Source organism: Daphnia magna, unplaced genomic scaffold, assembly GCF_020631705.1.
Source record: "Daphnia magna isolate NIES unplaced genomic scaffold, ASM2063170v1.1 Dm_contigs195, whole genome shotgun sequence".
Classification (NCBI taxonomy): Eukaryota; Metazoa; Arthropoda; class Branchiopoda; order Diplostraca; family Daphniidae; genus Daphnia; species Daphnia magna.
Window position 1 is genome coordinate 46,634 of NW_025533168.1, and position 22,442 is coordinate 69,075.

The 22,442-nt window shown below is 32.1% G+C and overlaps 2 protein-coding genes across 2 annotated transcripts; both read left to right on the forward strand.

The window, feature by feature from the left end:
• Positions 1-19,020: 19,020 nt before the first annotated feature.
• LOC123467560 (eukaryotic translation initiation factor 4 gamma-like) lies at positions 19,021-20,418 on the forward strand (the record flags this gene model as incomplete). Its single annotated transcript, XM_045167432.1, has 1 exon — positions 19,021-20,418. A coding segment is annotated over one exon (1,398 nt), but the record flags the coding sequence as incomplete, so codon positions are not given.
• A 505-nt stretch (positions 20,419-20,923) lies between these two features.
• Positions 20,924-21,946, forward strand: LOC123467561. The gene is made up of 2 exons (XM_045167433.1): positions 20,924-21,215; positions 21,441-21,946. The coding sequence occupies exons 1-2, from the start codon at positions 20,924-20,926 to the stop codon at positions 21,944-21,946; spliced, it is 798 nt and encodes a 265-aa protein (XP_045023368.1).
• The last annotated feature ends 496 nt before the right edge of the window (positions 21,947-22,442 follow it).

A 22,442-nucleotide genomic window follows, 5' to 3' on the forward strand; every position in this document is an offset into this window, starting at 1 on the left:
ATTCATATTGAATACAAGTATATTTGATGCTGTTTACATATCGAAGTAAAAACTCATGGTATAACAGTGTATTCACAGTCAAAACAAGTATATTTGATGCAGTATACATATAGAAGTAAAAACACATGGTATAACAGTGTTTTCACATTGAATACAAGTATATTTGATGCAGTATACATATAGAAGTAAAAACTCATGGTATAACAGTGTATTCACATTGAATACAAGTATATTTGATGCTGTTTACATATAGAAGTAAAAACTAATGGTATAACAGTGTATTCAAATTGAATACAAGTATATTTGATGCTGTTTACGTATCGAAGTAAAAACTCATGGTATAACAGTGTATTCACAGTCAAAACAAGTATATTTGATGCAGTATACATAAAGAAGTAAAAACTCATGGTATAACAGTGTATTCACATTGAATACAAGTATATTCCATGCAGTTTACATATAGAAGTAAAAACTCATGACGTAACAGTGTATTCACATTGAATACAAGTATATTCCAAGCAGTTTACATATAGATGTAAAAACTCATGGTATAACAGTGTATTCACATTGAATACAAGTATATTTGATGCTGTTTACATATAGAAGTAAAAACCAATGGTATAACATTGTATTCACATTGAATACAAGTATATTTGATGCTGTTTACATATAGAAGTAAAAATTCATGGTATAACAGTGGATTTACATTGAATACAAGTATATTTGATGCTGTTTACATATAGAAGTAAAAACTCATGGTATAACAGTGTATTCACATTGAATACAAGTACATTTGATGCAGTATACATATAAAGTAAAAACTCATGGTATAACAGTGTATTCACATTGAATACAAGTATATTTGATGCAGTATACATATAGAAGTAAAAACTTATGGTATAAGAGTGTATTCACATTGAATACAAGTATATTTGATGCTGTTTACATATAGAAGTAAAAACTCATGGTATAACAGTGTATTCACATTGAATACAAGTATATTTGATGCAGTATACATGTAGAAGTAAAAACTCATGGTATAACAGTGTATTCACATTGAATACAAGTAAATTTGATGCAGTATACATATAGAAGTAAAAACTCATGGTATAACAGTGTATTCACATTGAATACAAGTATATTTGATGCAGTTTACATATAGAAGGAAAAACTCATGGTATAACAGTGCATTCACATTGAATACAAGTATATTTGATGATGTTTACATATAGAAGTAAAAACTCATGGTATAACAGTGTATTCACATTGAATACAAGTATATTTGATGCAGTATACATATAGAAGTAAAAACTCATGGTATAACAGTGTATTCACATTGAATACAAGTATATTTGATGCTGTTTACATATAGAAGTAAAAACTCATGGTATAACAGTGTATTCACATTGAATACAAGTATATATGATGCTGTTTACATATAGAAGTAAAAACTCATGGTATAACATTGAATTCACATTGAATACAAGTATATTTGATGCTGTTTACATATAGAAGTAAAAACATATGGTATAACAGTGTATTCACATTGAATACAAGTATATTTGATTCTATTTACATATAGAAGTAAAAACTCATGGTATAACAGTGTATTCACATTGAATACAAGTATATTTGATGCAGTATACATATAGAAGTAAAAACACATTGTATTACAGTGTATTCACATTGAATACAAGTATATTTATATGTACAATTATATTTTATATAACAACTGTATTATTTATACAAGTATATACAAGTATACATATAGAAGTAAAAACACATGGTATAACAGTGTATTCTCATTGAATACAAGTATATTTGATGCAGTATACATTTAGAAGTAAAAACACATGGCATAACAGTGTATTCACATTAAATATAAGTATATTTGATGCAGTATACATTTAGAAGTAAAAACTCATGGTATAACAGTGTATTCACAATGAATACAAGTATATTTGATGCAGTACACATATAGAAGTAAAAACACATGGTATAACAGTGTATTAACATTGAATACAAGTATATTTGGTGCAGTACACATATAGAAGTAAAAACTCATGGTAGAACCGTGCATTCACATTGAATACAAGTATATTTGATGCTGTTTACATATAGAAGTAAAAACTCATGGTATAACAGTGTATTCACATTGAATACAAGTATATTTGATGCTGTTTACATATAGAAGTAAAAACTCATGGTATAACAGTGTATTCACAATGAATACAAGTATATTTGATGTTGTTTACATATAGAAGTAAAAACTAATGGTAAACACAGTGTATTCACATTGAATACAAGTATATTTGATGCAGTATACATATAGAAGTAAACACTCATGGTATAACAGTGTATTCACATTGAATACAAGTATATTTGATGCTGTTTACACATAAAAATAAAAACTCATGGTATAACAGTGTATTCACATTGAATACAAGTATATTTGATGCAGTATACATATAGAAGTAAAAACTCATGGTATAACAGCGTATTCACATTGAATACAAGTATATCTGATTCAGTATACATATAGAAGTAAAAACTCATGGTATAACAGTGTATTCACATTGAATACAAGTATATTTGACGATGTTTACATATAGAAGTAAAAACTCATGGTATAACAGTATATTCAAAATGAATACAAGTATAAATGATGCTGTTTACATTTAGAAGTAAAAACTCATGGTATAACAGTGAATTCACATTGAATACAAGTATATTTGATGCTGTTTACATATAGAAGTAAAAACTCATGGTATAACAGTGTATTCACATTGAATACAAGTATATTTGATGCAGTATACATGTAGAAGTAAAAACTCATGGTATAACAGTGTATTCACATTGAATACAAGTATATATGATGCAGTATACATATAGAAGTAAAAACCCATGGTATAACAGTGTATTCACCTTGAATACAAGAATATTTGATGCTGTTTACATATAGAAGTAAAAACTCATGGTATAACAGTGTATTCACATATATACAAGTAAATTTGATGCAGTATACATATAGAAGTAAAAACTCATGGTATAACAGTGTATTCACATTGAATACAAGTATATTTGATGCTGTTTACATATAGAAGTAAAACCTCATGGTATAACAGTGTATTCACATAGAATACAAGTATATTTGATGCAGTATACATATAGAAGTAAAAACTCATAGTATAACAATGTATTCACATTGAATACAAGTATATTTGATGCAATATACATATAGAAGTAAAAACACATGGTATAACAGTGTACAAGTATATTTGATGTTGTTTACATATAGAAGTAAAAACTCATGGTATAATAGTGTATTCACATTTAATACAAATATATTTGATGCTGTTTACACATAGAAGTAAAAACCCATGGTATAACAGTGTATTCACATTGAATACAAGTATATATGATGCTGTTTACATATAGAAGTAAAAACTCATGGTATAACAGTGTATTCACTTTGAATACAAGTATATTTGATGCAGTAAACATATAGAAGTAAAAACTCGTGGTATAACAGTGTATTCACATTGAATACAAGTATATTTGATGCAGTAATCATATAGAAGTAAAAACTCATGGTATAACAGTGTATTCACATTGAATACAAGTATATTTGATGCTGATTACATATAGAAGTAAAAACTCATGGTATAACAGTGTATTCACATATATACAAGTAAATTTGATGCAGTATACATATAGAAGTAAAAACTCATGGTATAACAGTGTATTCACATTGAATACAAGTATATTTGATGCTGTCTACATATAGAAGTAAAAACTCATGGTATAACAGTGTATTCACATTGAATACAAGTATATTTAATGCAGTATACATATAGAAGTAAAATCTCATGGTATAACAGTGTATTCACATTGAATATAATTATATTTGATGCAGTATACATATTGAAGTAAAAACTCATGGTATAACAGTGTATTCACATTGAATACAAGTATATTCCATGCAGTTTACATGTAGAAGTAAAAACTCATGGTAGAACAGTGTATTCACATAGAATACAAGTATATTCCATGCAGTTTACATATAAAAGTAAAAACTCATGGTATAACAGTGTATTCACATTGAATACAAGTATATTCCACGCAGTTTACATATAGATGTAAAAACTCATGGTATAACAATGTACTCACATTGAATACAAGTATATTTGATGCTGTTTACATATAGAAGTAAAAACTCATGGTATAACAATGTATTCACATTGAATACAAGTATATTTGATGCAATATACATATAGAAGTAAAAACACATGGTATAACAGTGTATTCACATTGAATACAAGTATATTTGATGTTGTTTACATATAGAAGTAAAAACTCATGGTATAATAGTGTATTCACATTTAATACAAATATATTTGATGCTGTTTACACATAGAAGTAAAAACCCATGGTATAACAGTGTATTCACATTGAATACAAGTATATATGATGCTGTTTACATATAGAAGTAAAAACTCATGGTATAACAGTGTATTCACATTGAATACAAGTATATTTGATGCAGTAATCATATAGAAGTAAAAACTCGTGGTATAACAGTGTATTCACATTGAATACAAGTATATTTGATGCAGTAATCATATAGAAGTAAAAACTCATGGTATAACAGTGTATTCACATTGAATACAAGTATATTTGATGCTGATTACATATAGAAGTAAAAACTCATGGTATAACAGTGTATTCACATATATACAAGTAAATTTGATGCAGTATACATATAGAAGTAAAAACTCATGGTATAACAGTGTATTCACATTGAATACAAGTATATTTGATGCTGTCTACATATAGAAGTAAAAACTCATGGTATAACAGTGTATTCACATTGAATACAAGTATATTTAATGCAGTATACATATAGAAGTAAAATCTCATGGTATAACAGTGTATTCACATTGAATATAATTATATTTGATGCAGTATACATATTGAAGTAAAAACTCATGGTATAACAGTGTATTCACATTGAATACAAGTATATTCCATGCAGTTTACATGTAGAAGTAAAAACTCATGGTAGAACAGTGTATTCACATAGAATACAAGTATATTCCATGCAGTTTACATATAGAAGTAAAAACTCATGGTATAACAGTGTATTCACATATATACAAGTATATTTGATGCAGTATTCATATAGAAGTAAAAACTCATGGTATAACAGTGTATTCACATTGAATACAAGTATATATGATGCTGTTTAAATATAGAACTAAAAATTCATGGTATAACAGTGTATTCACATTGAATACAAGTATATTTTATGCAGTATACATATAGAAGTAAGAACTCATGGTATAACAGTGTATTCACATTGAATACAAGTATATAAGATGCAGTATACATATAGAAGTAAAAACTCATGGAATAACAGTGTGTTTACATATATACAAGAATATTTGATGCAGTATACAAATAGAAGTAAACACTCATGGTATAACAGTGTATTCACATTGAATACAAGTATATTTGATGTTGTTTACATATAGAAGTAAAAACTCATGGTATAACAGTGTATTCACGTTGAATATCATTATATATGATGTTGTTTACAAATAGAAGTAAAAACTCATGGTATAACAGAGTATTAACATTGAATACAAGTATATATGATGTTGTTTACAAATAGAAGTAAAAACTCATGGTATAACAGTGTATTCACATTGAATACAATTAAATTTGATGCAGTATACATATAGAAGTAAAAACTCATGGTATAACAGTGTATTCACATTGAATACAAGTATATTCCATGCAGTTTACATATAGAAGTAAAAACTCATGGTATAACAGTGTATTGACATTGAATACAAGTATATATGATGTTGTTTACAAATAGAAGTAAAAACTCATGGTATAACAGTGTATTCAAATTGAATACAAGTATATTTGATGCAGTTTACATATAGATGTAAAAACTCGTGGTATAACAGTGTATTCACATTGAATACAAGTTTATTTGATGCAGTAATCATATAGAAGTAAAAAGTCATGGTATAACAGTGTATTCACTTTGAATACAAGTATATTTGATGCAGTATACATATAGAAGTAAAAACTCATGGTATAACAGTGTATTCACATTGAATACAATTAAATTTGATGCAGTATACATATAGAAGTAAAAACTCATGGTATAACAGTGTATTCACATTGAATACAAGTATATTCCATGCAGTTTACATATAGAAGTAAAAACTCATGGTATAACAGTGTATTGACATTGAATACAAGTATATATGATGTTGTTTACAAATAGAAGTAAAAACTCATGGTATAACAGTGTATTCAAATTGAATACAAGTATATTTGATGCAGTTTACATATAGATGTAAAAACTCATGGTATAACAGTTTATTCACATTGAATACAAGTTTATTTGATGCAGTAATCATATAGAAGTAAAAACTCATGGTATAACAGTGTATTCACATTGAATACAAGTATATTTGATGCAGTATACATATAGAAGTAAAAACTCATGGTATAACAGTGTATTCACATTGAATACAATTAAATTTGATGCAGTATACATATAGAAGTAAAAACTCATGGTATAACAGTGTATTCACATTGAATACAAGTATACTCCATGCAGTTTACATATAGAAGTAAAAACTCATGGTATAACAGTGTATTGACATTGAATACAAGTATATTCCATGCAGTTTAAATATAGAAGTAAAAACTCATGGTATAACAGTGTATTCACATTGAATACAAGTATATTCCATGCAGTTTACATATAGATGGAAAAACTCATGGTATAACAGTGTATTCACATTGAATAAAAGTTTATTTGATGCTGTTTACATATGGAAGTAAAAACTCATGGTATGACAGTGTATTCACATTGAATACAAGAATATTTGATGCAGTATACATATAGAAATAAAAACTCATGGTATAACAGTGTATTCACATTGAATACAAGTATATTTGATGCAGTATACATATAGAAGTAAAAACACATGGTATAACAGTGTATACACATTGAATACAAGTATATTTGATGCTGTTTACATATAGAAGTAAAAACTCATGGTATAATAGTGTATTCACATTTAATACAAATATATTTGATGCGGTTTACATATAGAAGTAAAAACTCATGGTATAACAGTGTATTCACATTGAATACAAGTATATATGATGTTGTTTACATATAGAAGTAAAAACTCATGGTATAACAGTGTATTCACATTGAATACAAGTATATTTGATGCAGTAATCATATAGAAGTAAAAACTCATGGTATAACAGTGTATTCACATTGAATACAAGTATATTTGATGCAGTATACATATAGAAGTAAGAATTCATGGTATAACAGTGTATTCACATTGAATACAAGTATATTTGATGCAGTATACAAATAGAAGTAAAAACTCATGGTATAACAGTGTATTCACATTGAATACAAGTATATTTGATGCTGTTTACATATAGAAGTAAAAACTCATGGTATAACAGTGTATTCACATTGAATACAAGTATATTTGATGCAGTATACATATAGAAGTAAAAACTCATGGTATAACAGTGTATTCACATTGAATACAAGTATATTTGATGCAGTATACATATAGAAGTAAAAACTTATGGTATAACAGTGTATTCACTTTGAATACAAGTATATTTGATGCAGTAATCATATAGAAGTAAAAACTTATGGTATAACAGTGTATTCACTTGGAATACAAGTATATTTGATGCAGTATACATATAGAAGTAAAAACTCATGGTATAACAGTGTATTCACATTGAATACAATTATATTTGATGCAGTATACATATAAAAGTAAAAACTCATGGTATAACAGTGTATTCACATTGAAAACAAGTATATTCCATGCAGTTTACATATAGAAGTAAAAACTCATGGTAGAACAGTGTATTCACATTGAATACAAGTATATTCCATGCAGTTTACATATAGAAGTAAAAACTCATGGTATAACAGTGTATTTACATTGAATACAATTATATTTGATGCAGTATACATATAGAAGTAAAAACTCATGGTATAACAGTGTATTCACATTGAATACAAGTATATTCCATGCAGTTTACATATAGAAGTAAAAACTCATGGTATAACAGTGTATTGACATTGAATACAAGTATATATGATGTTGTTTACAAATAGAAGTAAAAACTCATGGTATAACAGTGTATTCAAATTGAATACAAGTATATTTGATGCAGTTTACATATAGATGTAAAAACTCGTGGTATAACAGTGTATTCACATTGAATACAAGTTTATTTGATGCAGTAATCATATAGAAGTAAAAAGTCATGGTATAACAGTGTATTCACTTTGAATACAAGTATATTTGATGCAGTATACATATAGAAGTAAAAACTCATGGTATAACAGTGTATTCACATTGAATACAATTAAATTTGATGCAGTATACATATAGAAGTAAAAACTCATGGTATAACAGTGTATTCACATTGAATACAAGTATATTCCATGCAGTTTACATATAGAAGTAAAAACTCATGGTATAACAGTGTATTGACATTGAATACAAGTATATATGATGTTGTTTACAAATAGAAGTAAAAACTCATGGTATAACAGTGTATTCAAATTGAATACAAGTATATTTGATGCAGTTTACATATAGATGTAAAAACTCATGGTATAACAGTTTATTCACATTGAATACAAGTTTATTTGATGCAGTAATCATATAGAAGTAAAAACTCATGGTATAACAGTGTATTCACATTGAATACAAGTATATTTGATGCAGTATACATATAGAAGTAAAAACTCATGGTATAACAGTGTATTCACATTGAATACAATTAAATTTGATGCAGTATACATATAGAAGTAAAAACTCATGGTATAACAGTGTATTCACATTGAATACAAGTATACTCCATGCAGTTTACATATAGAAGTAAAAACTCATGGTATAACAGTGTATTGACATTGAATACAAGTATATTCCATGCAGTTTAAATATAGAAGTAAAAACTCATGGTATAACAGTGTATTCACATTGAATACAAGTATATTCCATGCAGTTTACATATAGATGGAAAAACTCATGGTATAACAGTGTATTCACATTGAATAAAAGTTTATTTGATGCTGTTTACATATGGAAGTAAAAACTCATGGTATGACAGTGTATTCACATTGAATACAAGAATATTTGATGCAGTATACATATAGAAATAAAAACTCATGGTATAACAGTGTATTCACATTGAATACAAGTATATTTGATGCAGTATACATATAGAAGTAAAAACACATGGTATAACAGTGTATACACATTGAATACAAGTATATTTGATGCTGTTTACATATAGAAGTAAAAACTCATGGTATAATAGTGTATTCACATTTAATACAAATATATTTGATGCGGTTTACATATAGAAGTAAAAACTCATGGTATAACAGTGTATTCACATTGAATACAAGTATATATGATGTTGTTTACATATAGAAGTAAAAACTCATGGTATAACAGTGTATTCACATTGAATACAAGTATATTTGATGCAGTAATCATATAGAAGTAAAAACTCATGGTATAACAGTGTATTCACATTGAATACAAGTATATTTGATGCAGTATACATATAGAAGTAAGAATTCATGGTATAACAGTGTATTCACATTGAATACAAGTATATTTGATGCAGTATACAAATAGAAGTAAAAACTCATGGTATAACAGTGTATTCACATTGAATACAAGTATATTTGATGCTGTTTACATATAGAAGTAAAAACTCATGGTATAACAGTGTATTCACATTGAATACAAGTATATTTGATGCAGTATACATATAGAAGTAAAAACTCATGGTATAACAGTGTATTCACATTGAATACAAGTATATTTGATGCAGTATACATATAGAAGTAAAAACTTATGGTATAACAGTGTATTCACTTTGAATACAAGTATATTTGATGCAGTAATCATATAGAAGTAAAAACTTATGGTATAACAGTGTATTCACTTGGAATACAAGTATATTTGATGCAGTATACATATAGAAGTAAAAACTCATGGTATAACAGTGTATTCACATTGAATACAATTATATTTGATGCAGTATACATATAAAAGTAAAAACTCATGGTATAACAGTGTATTCACATTGAATACAAGTATATTCCATGCAGTTTACATATAGAAGTAAAAACTCATGGTAGAACAGTGTATTCACATTGAATACAAGTATATTCCATGCAGTTTACATATAGAAGTAAAAACTCATGGTATAACAGTGTATTTACATTGAATACAATTATATTTGATGCAGTATACATATAGAAGTAAAAACACATGGTATAACAGTGTATTCACATTGAATACAAGTATATTTGATGCAGAATACATATAGAAGTAAAAACTCATGGTATAACAGTGTATTCACTTTGAATACAAGTATATTTGATGCAGTATACATATAGAAGTAAAAACTCATGGTATAACAGTGTATTCACATTGAATACAATTAAATTTGATGCAGTATACATATAGAAGTAAAAACTCATGGTATAACAGTGTATTCACATTGAATACAAGTATATTCCATGCAGTTTACATATAGAAGTAAAAACTCATGGTATAACAGTGTATTGACATTGAATACAAGTATATTCCATGCAGTTTACATATAGAAGTAAAAACTCATGGTATAACAGTGTATTCACATTGAATACAAGTATATTCCATGCAGTTTACATATAGATGTAAAAACTCATGGTATAACAGTGTATTCACATTGAATACAAGTTTATTTGATGCTGTTTACATATAGAAGTAAAAACTCATGGTATTACAGTGTATTCACATTGAATACAAGTATACTTGATGCAGTATACACATAGAAATAAAAACTCATGGTATAACAGTGTATTCACATTGAATACATGTATATTTGATGCAGTACACATATAGAAGTAAAAACACATGGTATAACAGTGTATTCACATTGAATACAAGTATATTTGATGCTGTTTACATATAGAAGTAAAAACTCATGGTATAATAGTGTATTCACATTTAATACAAATATATTTGATGCTGTTTACATATAGAAGTACAAACTCATGGTATAACAGTGTATTCACATTGAATACAAGTATATTTGATGCAGTAATCATATAGAAGTAAAAACTCGTGGTATAACAGTGTATTCACATTGAATACAAGTATATTTGATGCAGTATACATATAGAAGTAAGAATTCATGGTATAACAGTGTATCAACATTGAATACAAGTATATTTGATGCAGAATACAAATAGAAGTAAAAACTCATGGTATAACAGTGTATTCACATTGAATACAAGTTTATTTGATGCAGTAATCATATAGAAGTAAAAACTCATGGTATAACAGTGTATTCACTTTGAATACAAGTATATTTGATGCAGTATACATATAGAAGTAAAAACTCATGGTATAACAGTGTATTCACATTGAATACAATTAAATTTGATGCAGTATACATATAGAAGTAAAAACTCATGGTATAACAGTGTATTCACATTGAATACAAGTATATTCCATGCAGTTTACATATAGAAGTAAAAACTCATGGTACAACAGTGTATTCACATTGAATACAAGTATATATGATGTTGTTTACAAATAGAAGAAAAAACTCATGGTATAACAGTGTATTCAAATTGAATACAAGTATATTTGATGCAGTTTACATATAGATGTAAAAACTCATGGTATAACAGTGTATTCACATTGAATACAAGTTTATTTGATGCAGTAATCATATAGAAGTAAAAACTCATGGTATAACAGTGTATTCACTTTGAATACAAGTTTATTTGATGCAGTATACATATAGAAGTAAAAACTCATGGTATAACAGTGTATTCACATTGAATACAATTAAATTTGATGCAGTATACATATAGAAGTAAAAACTCATGGTATAACAGTGTATTCACATTGAATACAAGTATATTCCATGCAGTTTACATATAGAAGTAAAAACTCATGGTATAACAGTGTATTCACATTTAATACAAGTATATTCCATGCAGTTTACATATAGAAGTAAAAACTCATGGTATAACAGTGTATTCACATTGAATACAAGTATATTCCATGCAGTTTACATATAGATGTAAAAACTCATGGTATAACAGTGTATTCACATTGAATACAAGTTTATTTGATGCTGTTTACATATAGAAGTAAAAACTCATGGTATGACAGTGTATTCACATTGAATACAAGTATATTTGATGCAGTATACATATAGAAATAAAAACTCATGGTATAACAGTGTATTCACATTGAATACAAGTATATTTGATGCAGTATACATATAGAAGTAAAAACACATGGTATAACAGTGTATTCACATTGAATACAAGTATATTTGATGCTGTTTACATATAGAAGTAAAAACTCATGGTATAATAGTGTATTCACATTTAATACAAATATATTTGATGCTGTTTACATATAGAAGTAAAAACTCATGGTATAACAGTGTATTCACATTGAATACAAGTATATATGATGTTGTTTACATATAGAAGTAAAAACTCATGGTATAACAGTGTATTCACATTGAATACAAGTATATTTGATGCAGTAATCATATAGAAGTAAAAACTCATGGTATAACAGTATATTCACATTGAATACAAGTATATTTGATGCAGTATACATATAGAAGTAAGAATTCATGGTATAACAGTGTATTCACATTGAATACAAGTATATTTGATGCAGTATACAAATAGAAGTAAAAACTCATGGTATAACAGTGTATTCACATTGAATACAAGTATATTTGATGCTGTTTACATATAGAAGTAAAAACTCATGGTATAACAGTGTATTCACATTGAATACAAGTATATTTGATGCAGTATACATATAGAAGTAAAAACTCATGGTATAACAGTGTATTCACATTGAATACAAGTATATTTGATGCAGTATACATATAGAAGTAAAAATTCATGGTATAACAGTGTATTCACATTGAATACAAGTATATTTGATGCTGTTTACATATAGAAGTAAAAACTCATGGTATAACAGTGTATTCACATTGAATACAAGTATATTTGATGCTGTTTAGTGTTTACATATAGAAGAAAAATCTCATGGTATAACAGTGTATTCACATTGAATACAAGTATATTTGATCCTGTTTTCATATAGAAGTAGAAACTCATGGTATAACACTGTATTCACATTAAATACAAGTATATTTGATGCAGTGTACATATAGAATTAAAAACTCATGGTATAACAGTGTATTCACATTGAATTCAAGTATATTTGATGCAGTTTACATATAGAAGTAAAAACTACTGGTATAACAGTGTATTCACATTGAATACAAGTATATTTGATGCAGTATACATAAAGAAGTAAAAACTCATGGTATAACAGTGTATTCACATTGAATACAAGTATATTTGATGCTGTTTACATATAGAAGTAAAAACTCATGGTATAACAGTGTATTCACATTGAATACAAGTATATTTTATGCTCTTTACATAAAGAAGTAAAAATTCATGGTATAACAGTGTATTCACATTGAATACAAGTATATTTGATGCAGTTTACATATAGAAGTAAAAATTCATGGTATAACAGTGTATTCTCATTGAATACAAGTATATTTGATGCAGTTTACATATAGAAGTAAAAACTCATGTTATAACAGTGTATTCACATTGAATACAAGTGTTTTTGATGCAGTATACATATAGAAGGAAAAACTCATGGTATAACAGTGTATTCACATTGAATACAATTATATTTGATGCAGTATACATATAGAAGTAAAAACTTATGGTATAACAGTGTATTCACATTGAATACAAGTATATTCCATGCAGTTTACATATAGAAGTAAAAACTCATGGTATAACAGTGTATTCACAGTGAATACAAGTATATTTGATGCTGTTTACATATAGAATTAAAAACTCATGGTATAACAGTGTATTCACATTGAATACAAGTATATTTGATGCAGTATACATATAGAAGTAAAAACTAATGGTATAACAGTGTATTCACATTGAATACAAGTATATTTGATGCAGTATACATATAGAAGTAAAAACTCATGGTATAACAGTGTATTCACATTGAATACAAGTATATTTGATGCTGTTTACATATAGAAGTAAAAACTCATGGTATAACAGTGTATTCACATTGAATACAAGTATATTTGATGCTGTTTAGTGTTACATATAGAAGAAAAAACTCATGCAATAACAGTGTATTCACATTGAATACAAGTATATTTGATCCTGTTTTCATATAGAAGTAGAAACTCATGGTATAACACTGTATTCACATTGAATACAAGTATATTTGATGCAGTATACATATAGAAGTAAAAACTCATGGTATAACAGTGTATTCACATTGAATACAAGTATATTTAATGCAGCTTACATATAGAAGTAAAAACTAATGGTATAACAGTGTATTCACATTGAGTACAAGTATATTTGATGCAGTATACATATAGAATTAAAACTAATGGTTTAACAGTGTATTCACCATGAATACAAGTATATTTGATGCAGTATACATATAGAAGTAAAAACTCATGGTATAACAGTGTATTCACATATATACAAGTATATTTGATGCAGTATACATATAGAAGTAAAAACTCATGGTATAACAGTGTATTCACATTGAATACAAGTATATTTGATGCTGTTTAGTGTTTACATATAGAAGAAAAATCTCATGGTATAACAGTGTATTCACATTGAATACAAGTATATTTGATGCAGTTTACATATAGAAGTAAAAACTCATGTTATAACAGTGTATTCACATTGAATACAAGTGTTTTTGATGCAGTATACATATAGAAGGAAAAACTCATGGTATAACAGTGTATTCACATTAAATACAATTATATTTGATGCAGTATACATATAGAAGTAAAAACTCATGGTATAACAGTGTATTCACATTGAATACAAGTATATTTGATGCAGTATACATATAGAAGTAAAAACTCATGGTATAACAGTGTATTCACATTGAATACAAGTATATTTGATGCAGTATACATATAGAAGTAAAAACTCATGGTATAACAGTGTATTCACGTTGAATACAAGTAAATTCCATGCAGTTTACATATAGAAGTAAAAACTCATGGTATAACAGTGTATTCACATTGAATACAAGTATATTCCATGCAGTTTACATGTAGAAGTAAAAACTCATAGTATAACAGTGTATTTACATTGAATACAAGTATATTTGATGCAGTATACATATAGAAGTAAAAACTCATGGTATAACAGTGTATTCACATTGAATACAAGTATATTTGATCCTGTTTACATATAGAAGTAAAAACTCATGGTATAACAGTGTATTCACATTGAATACAATTATATTTGATTCGTTTACATGTAGAAGTATAAACTCTTAATATAACAGTGTATTCACATTGAATACAAGTATATTTGATCCTGTTTACATGTAGAAGTATAAACTCATAATATAACAGTGTATCACATTGAATACAAGTATATTTGATTCTGTTTACATGTAGAAGTAAAAACTCATGGTATAACAGTGTATTCACATTGAATACAATTATATTTGATTCGTTTACATGTAGAAGTATAAACTCTTAATATAACAGTGTATTCACATTGAATACAAGTATATTTGATCCTGTTTACATGTAGAAGTATAAACTCATAATATAACAGTGTATCACATTGAATACAAGTATATTTGATTCTGTTTACATGTAGAAGTAAAAACTCATAGTATAACAGTGTATTCACATTGAATACAAGTATATTTGATTCTGTTTATATGTAGAAGTATAAACTCATAATATAACAGTGAATTCACATTGAATACAAGTATATTTGATCCTGTTTACATATAGAAGTAAAAACTCATGGTATAACAGTGTATTCACATTGAATACAAGTATATTTGATTCTGTTTACATGTAGAAGTACTAGTATACGGCGGCCCGTCCCAGGGCGGTAATAGGTGAAGTCTAGTATTCAGTGTTTGCTGTGCATTTAGTCGACTTATACTTTTATTGTCTGCTGCACGTTAGTTGAGTTATACTTGTATTGTCTGCATCACATTAGTTCAGTTATACTTGTATTGTCTGCTGCACGTTAGTTGAGTTATACTTGTATTGTCTGCTGCAAGTTAGTCGACTTTTACTTTAATACCCCTTATACTTTTTACACCTTAATCTACTTTAAGCCTCTTAATCCATGTAAAGCCGCTTAATCCACGTTAAGCCACTTCATCCATGTTAAGCCACTTAATCTTCTTACGATTTATTAATCACTTTAAGCCCATTAATCCACGCATTGTCAAGTCGTACCACTCATACACGTACCAAACAATGGAGAGAAAACCAATGACGGTTGAGCGCACTTGGGAATTTCCCCCAAGGCCATGCCCGTGCTCCTTTCTTGGTCCTTTACTTGCAGATTAAGTGTCCTACCAATGCCCGTCGTTTCCAACCAGTCCGCGGGTCTCGCCCTGCCCGCGGATCTCGCCCTGCCTCTCGCTCTGCCCGTAGGTCTACACCTGCCCGCCGTTTTCCCCAGTCCGTCTTTTTACCCGCCCTGTCCACGAAAATTTGAAAGAAAAATGTTAAGCCTAACCGGCGGCAGTTCGAACCCTTTTCAGGTGGTCGACCTTTTTCCAGGTAGAAAAAGTTACGTGAACCCTCTCGAATCGAACCAATGGAAGCACGTGCACTGGAACAAAAGGGTACAATCTCTTAATGGTGTTGGAATGCACTCAATTGAGCTGTTAAGAAAAAAAATGTAATGATGGTTCTTTGAGGGATAAGAAAAGAAATGGTGTCTAAAGGTTGTTGGAACGCAGTCAATAGACATGTTAAGAAAACATGAATTGGTGCTTGTTTGGATGCAACAGGGAACGGTCTCTTAAGGAGATGTAAGAACTCAATGAATTGGGGCTTGTTTGGGGGGATGCAAAAGGGAACGGTCTCTGAAAAGTGTTGGAATGTAGTCAACACAGCTGGTGAAAACACAATGAAATGGGGCCTGTTTGAAGAAAGTAAAAAGTAACGGTCTCTGAAAATATTTGGAATGCAGTCAATGGAGTTGGTGAAAACACAGTGAATTGTGGCTTGTTTGAAGGAAGCTAAAAGGGAACGATCTCTGAAAAGTGCTGGAATGCAGCCAACAGAGGTAGTGGAACCAATATCAATTGGGGTTTGTTTTAAGGATGCAAAAGAGAACGGTCTCTAAAATTGTTGGAATGCAATCAATAGACCTGGTGAAAACAATGAATTGGGGCTTGCTTGGGGGGATGCAAAAGGGAACGTTCTCTGAAAAGTGTTGGAATGTAGTCGACACAGCTGGTGAAAACACAATGAAATGGGGTCTGTTTGAAGAATGTAAAATGTAACGGTCTCTGAAAATATTTGGAATGCAGTCAATGGAGCTGGTGAAAACACAGTGAATTGGGGCTTGTTTGAAGTAAGCTAAAAGGGAACGATCTCTGAAAAGTACTGGAATGCAGCCAACAGAGGTGGTGGAACCAAAATCAATTGGGGTTTGTTTTAAGGATGCAAAAGGGAACAGTCTCTTAAAGTGTTGGAATGCAATCAATAGACCTGGTGAAAACAATGAATTGGGGCTTGTTTGGGGGGATGCAAAAGGGAACGGTCTCTAAAATGTGTTGGAACGCAGTCAGTGGAGCTGTTGGGAACAAAATGCATTGGTGGTTGTTTGAGGGCTGCAAAAGGGAACGGTCTCTTAAAAGTGCTGGAACGCAACAGGGAGCTGTTGAGAACAGTATGCAATAGTGGTTGTTTTAGGTCTGCAAAATGGAATGGTCTCTTAAAACTGTTGGAACGCAGTCAGTGGAGCTGTTGAGAACAGTATCCAATAGCTGTGGGTTGAGGACTGCAAAAGGGAACGGTCTCTTAAAAGTGTTGGAACGCAGTCAATGGAGCTGTTGAGAACAGTATCCAATAGCTGTGGTTTGAGGACTGCAAAAGAGAACGGTCTCTGAAGATTGTTGGAACACAGTCAAGGGAGCTGGAGAAAACAAAATGAATTGGGGCTTGTTTGAGGGATGCAAAAGGGAACGGTCTCTCAAAGGTGTTGGAATGCAGTCAAAAAAGCTCATCAGAATACAATGAATTGGTGGTTGTTTGAGGGATGCAAATAGGAACGGTCTTGTTATGAAATGTCAAAATCTGTTCATGTAATTGTTAAGTTGACCGCTAGAATGCGCGGGCGTGTACTTTGTAAGAATATTATTCCCTACCTTGACCTGATTGGCCCCGCCCTTGACCTACCCTGCCCTCTTGAACCCGCATAAAAGGCGCCCCCCTGCAGTTTTGGCGCCAGTTGCCGCTGAAGAGTCGTGAGAGTAAGAGCTACGGTCGGTAGGCTCTCGGTTTTTTGCGACTAAGCATTGTATTTGTGCACTAGAATACAAATTCGTTTATTTGTGAAGCGTTTTGCGTTGTGATTCTTAACATTTGGTGTCAGAAGTGGGATTTGACGCTGCTCAACACGTGCCGGACATGGAGAATAAGTATTGCTAGTTTAGTTAATTTGTTAGTTAAGTCTGATTACTGACGCTGGTGCGTCGTAATCTTGCTAACGCATCTGCGTCGCAAGTTAATTAAGTTCGATTACTGACGCTGGTGCGTCGTAATTTTGCTAACGCATTTGCGTCGCAAGTTAATTAAGTTCGATTACTGACGCCAGTGCGTCGTAATTTTGATAACGCATTTGCGTCGCAAACTAGTTAAGATTCGATTACTGACGCCGGTGCGTCGTAATTTTGCTAACGCATTTGCGTCGCAAACTAGTTTAGTGCTGACGCATTCGCGTCACAACTTGTTGACGCAATCGCGTCACAAATTTGTTCAGGCTAAACTAATTAAAATTAATCTCTAAAAAAAAAAAGAAAAGTAGGAAAGAAGAAGAGGAAGTTGTCGGATCGGCAAAAGAAGAGGAAGAACCATTACAATTTCGAAAAGGAAAGAAGAAAACGAGAAGCTGCAGCAGCAGCAGCCAGTTCTTCCGGGCCAGCTAGATCCGTGGTGTTTTCCTCAACAAGTCCGTCTAGTCTACCTGCCCAGTCATCGACCCCGGTTGGTATACCCGCCCCGTCTAGTCTACTTGCCCCGGTTGATATACCTGCCCCGTCCAGTCTACCTGCCCCGTCTGTAATTTTTGCCCCGTCATCTGCCCCGGTTGTTGCTTCTGCCCCGTCTGTTATTTTTGCACCGTCATCTGCCCCGGTTGTTACGTCTGCCCCATCGTCTGCCCCGCCTGCTATTTTTGCACCGTCATCTGCCCCGGTTGTTACGTCTGCCCCATCGTCTGCCCCGCCTGTTATTTTTGCCCCGTCATCTGCCCTGGTTGTTGCTTCTGCCCTGTCGTCTGCCCCGTCTGTTATTTCGTCCCCGTCATCTTCCTCGGTTGTTTTTTCCGCCCCGTCTGTTGCGGCTGCTCCGTTTGTTGTAACCGCCCCGTCTGATGTAGCCGCCCCGTTTGCTATATCTACCCCGTTCATTATTTCTGCTGTTTCCAAACGACACCTGGGTCCGTCTCCATTAAACACCAACTCGGTAAGTGAAGAAGAAAGGGCGCGCAGGTTTGTCGCTCGCTGGAAAGATAGGGAAAGGGAAAAGAAGATCCGCGAAGCCGCAATTGAAGAAAGGCGCCAAAGAGAGGCCAAAGAAAAGGAAGATAGGACGGAAGCAAACCAGATTGGTGGAAGAAAAGGAGGAAGAAGAAAACGACAAGTTCGACTCCCTAGTAAGTCGGAATACTTTGCGCCCCTTCGAAGAGTCAGGGAAGAGACAGTGGCCGAGAGAGAAGAGAGAAGAGCCAGAGAAAGGTGGGAAAGATTGAGGATTTCAGAAATTTGCAAGAAGAAGGCAGAAGAGGAAGAGTCGAGAAAGGTTAAGAAGAAGGCAGAAGAGGAAGAGTCGAGAAAAGTTAAAAAGAAGGCAGAAGAGGAAGAGTCGAGAAAGGTTAAGAAGAAGGCAGAAGAGGAAGAGTCGAGAAAAGTTAAGAAGAAGGCAGAAGAGGAAGAGTCGAGAAAGGTTAAGAAGAAGGCAGAAGAGGAAGAATCGAGAAAGGCCAAGAGGAAAGCAGAAGAGGAAGAATCGAGAAAGGCTAAGAAAAGAGCAGAAGAGGAAAAACTGAGGAAGACCAAAGAAGAAAGCACAGAAGAAAGAAGAGTCAAGGAAAGGTGCGAAAGACTAAAGCTTGCAGAGGCGGCAAAGAAGAAGCAAGAAGAAGAAGAAGAGATATGGGGTGGAGATATGGGATGGATGGAAATCCATTTTGTTGATTAATTTTTTGTCTGTGTTTTACCAGTTGATCTCAAGTTAAAAAGTTCTCATCGCCTCAAATGACACGTCTCGTGTCTTAACTCAGTTAAAGTGTACCTTATCTTGTACCTTAATAAACCAGTTTCTGCATTTAATTGACGCATTTAGTGTCTTAATAGCTTCATTTAAGTCTATAAATGACACAATTAGTGTCTTACAGCTCAGCGTCGGTTCTTAATTGACACATTTAGTGTCTTACAGCTCAGCGTCGGTTCTTAATTGACACATTTAGTGTCTTACAGATCAGAGCCACTCCCTAATCGACACATTGGTGTCTCAGGGTATCCGACAAAATAGGGGCTAGGAAAAACTGATGTCCTCACGATCAAGCTGTGGTTGTAAAGTAACCTCCTGTAAAGGGTGCGTATGCGTCCAGAACGAAAGGTATTGCAACGAGCATTGTAAGTGTCATCCTAGTCGGTGCCAAAACAAACTGGTATCACGATTCACAAGTCCCAATAAAATAGAAATGGATCAAGACGCTCTAGCAGAAGCATTGGCCAATCTGGCGGCCAATCAACAGTTGCAACAACAGCAATTTCAAATTCAGCAACAACAAATGCGTCAACAACAGGACGTACTCACGGCCCTAGCAAATCGTTTACTTGCAGCACCTGTCGTAGCTGCCCCCGTGAATCCAGTACCGGCCCCAGCGGTAGCGATTCGGACTACGCTGGACTCCGATGTCAAATACTCGGGATCAAAAGACGAATCACTACAAGACTGGCTACAACTGGTTAATCGAAAAGCGTTAGCAGAAGGTTGGCAAGATGCTGACAAGAGAAGGGCCGCCATTAGCTCCTTGTATGGGAAGGCTCTCACCTGGCACGAAGAAATAGGAACAAATATACCACTATGGGCCGACTGGCTGAATAACTTACGTGGAACCTTTGAAATACAATTAACGGAAAGTCAGTGGCAAATACAAGTAGAAGAAAGAAAGCAATTGCCGAATGAAACTGGCTCGGCTTATGTACTGGATAAAGTCAAATTATGCCGCCGCAGAGCTATTCCTATCAACGATGGAGAGATGATTCCTTTCCTCATCCGCGGACTAATCCGTCCCGAATTACGATCAGTAATGATGGGTAATCCGCCAGCGACAGTTAATGCTTTCCTCACCGAACTTCGTCGACTAGAATCTATCAGCGAGTCCCCTTCAGACTCAACGGCAGCGTCAGCGAGTAGTGTTTCACCTCCCATGAGCACGAAGGATTCTAATTCTTTGTCTCAGGCAATAGAAACACTCGTCAATCAGGTGTCATTTCTGAACCGGAGCGCAAACCAATCTACTACATCCGGTCCGGTGAAACCAGCGATCAAACAAGTCTCGTTTGATCGACGTCCCCCAGGTACAAGAAACGAAATCCAATGTTACAATTGCAACGGATTTGGACACTTTGCAAGAGATTGCCCCCATCCTAACCCACGTTTGTCAAAACCAAATTCGGGAAATGGGCAAGCCGCCCCATCGGGGCAGGAGCGGCAATAAATGTGCAAAAAGTCCTCAAACCAACCAATCTGGCTCTAATCGAAGTTCATGTCGCACGAGTGGGCCCCGTAAAGGCCATGGTCGATACAGGAGCCATGTACAGCGTAATCGAAACAAAAATGGTTCATCATTTACTAAAAAATGAACATCTAACAGGAGGGACTTTGTTGAGTTTCAACAAAGAACGGGTTGCCGTAGTGGGAGAAATCTCGCTAACAATTAGATTCAAAGACCGTGTCGTGGACCTACACAAAGTAAGGGTGGTAGAACAATCTTTGTTCCCACTAATCTTGGGTGTTGATTGGATGGGTAAAAGCAACGTAGGTGTCCGACCAAGCCTCCATGATCGGTTTCAAATGGAAGCTGTTATGTTCCCTGAATTACCTATCTGTGATATCTTAGTAAATCCCGAAGGCTCGGGACAGGTTAAAAACCCCATAGAAGAAAAAATCGACGATGAAAACGGGTTACTGGCCGCCATCACTCTCTCACCCGA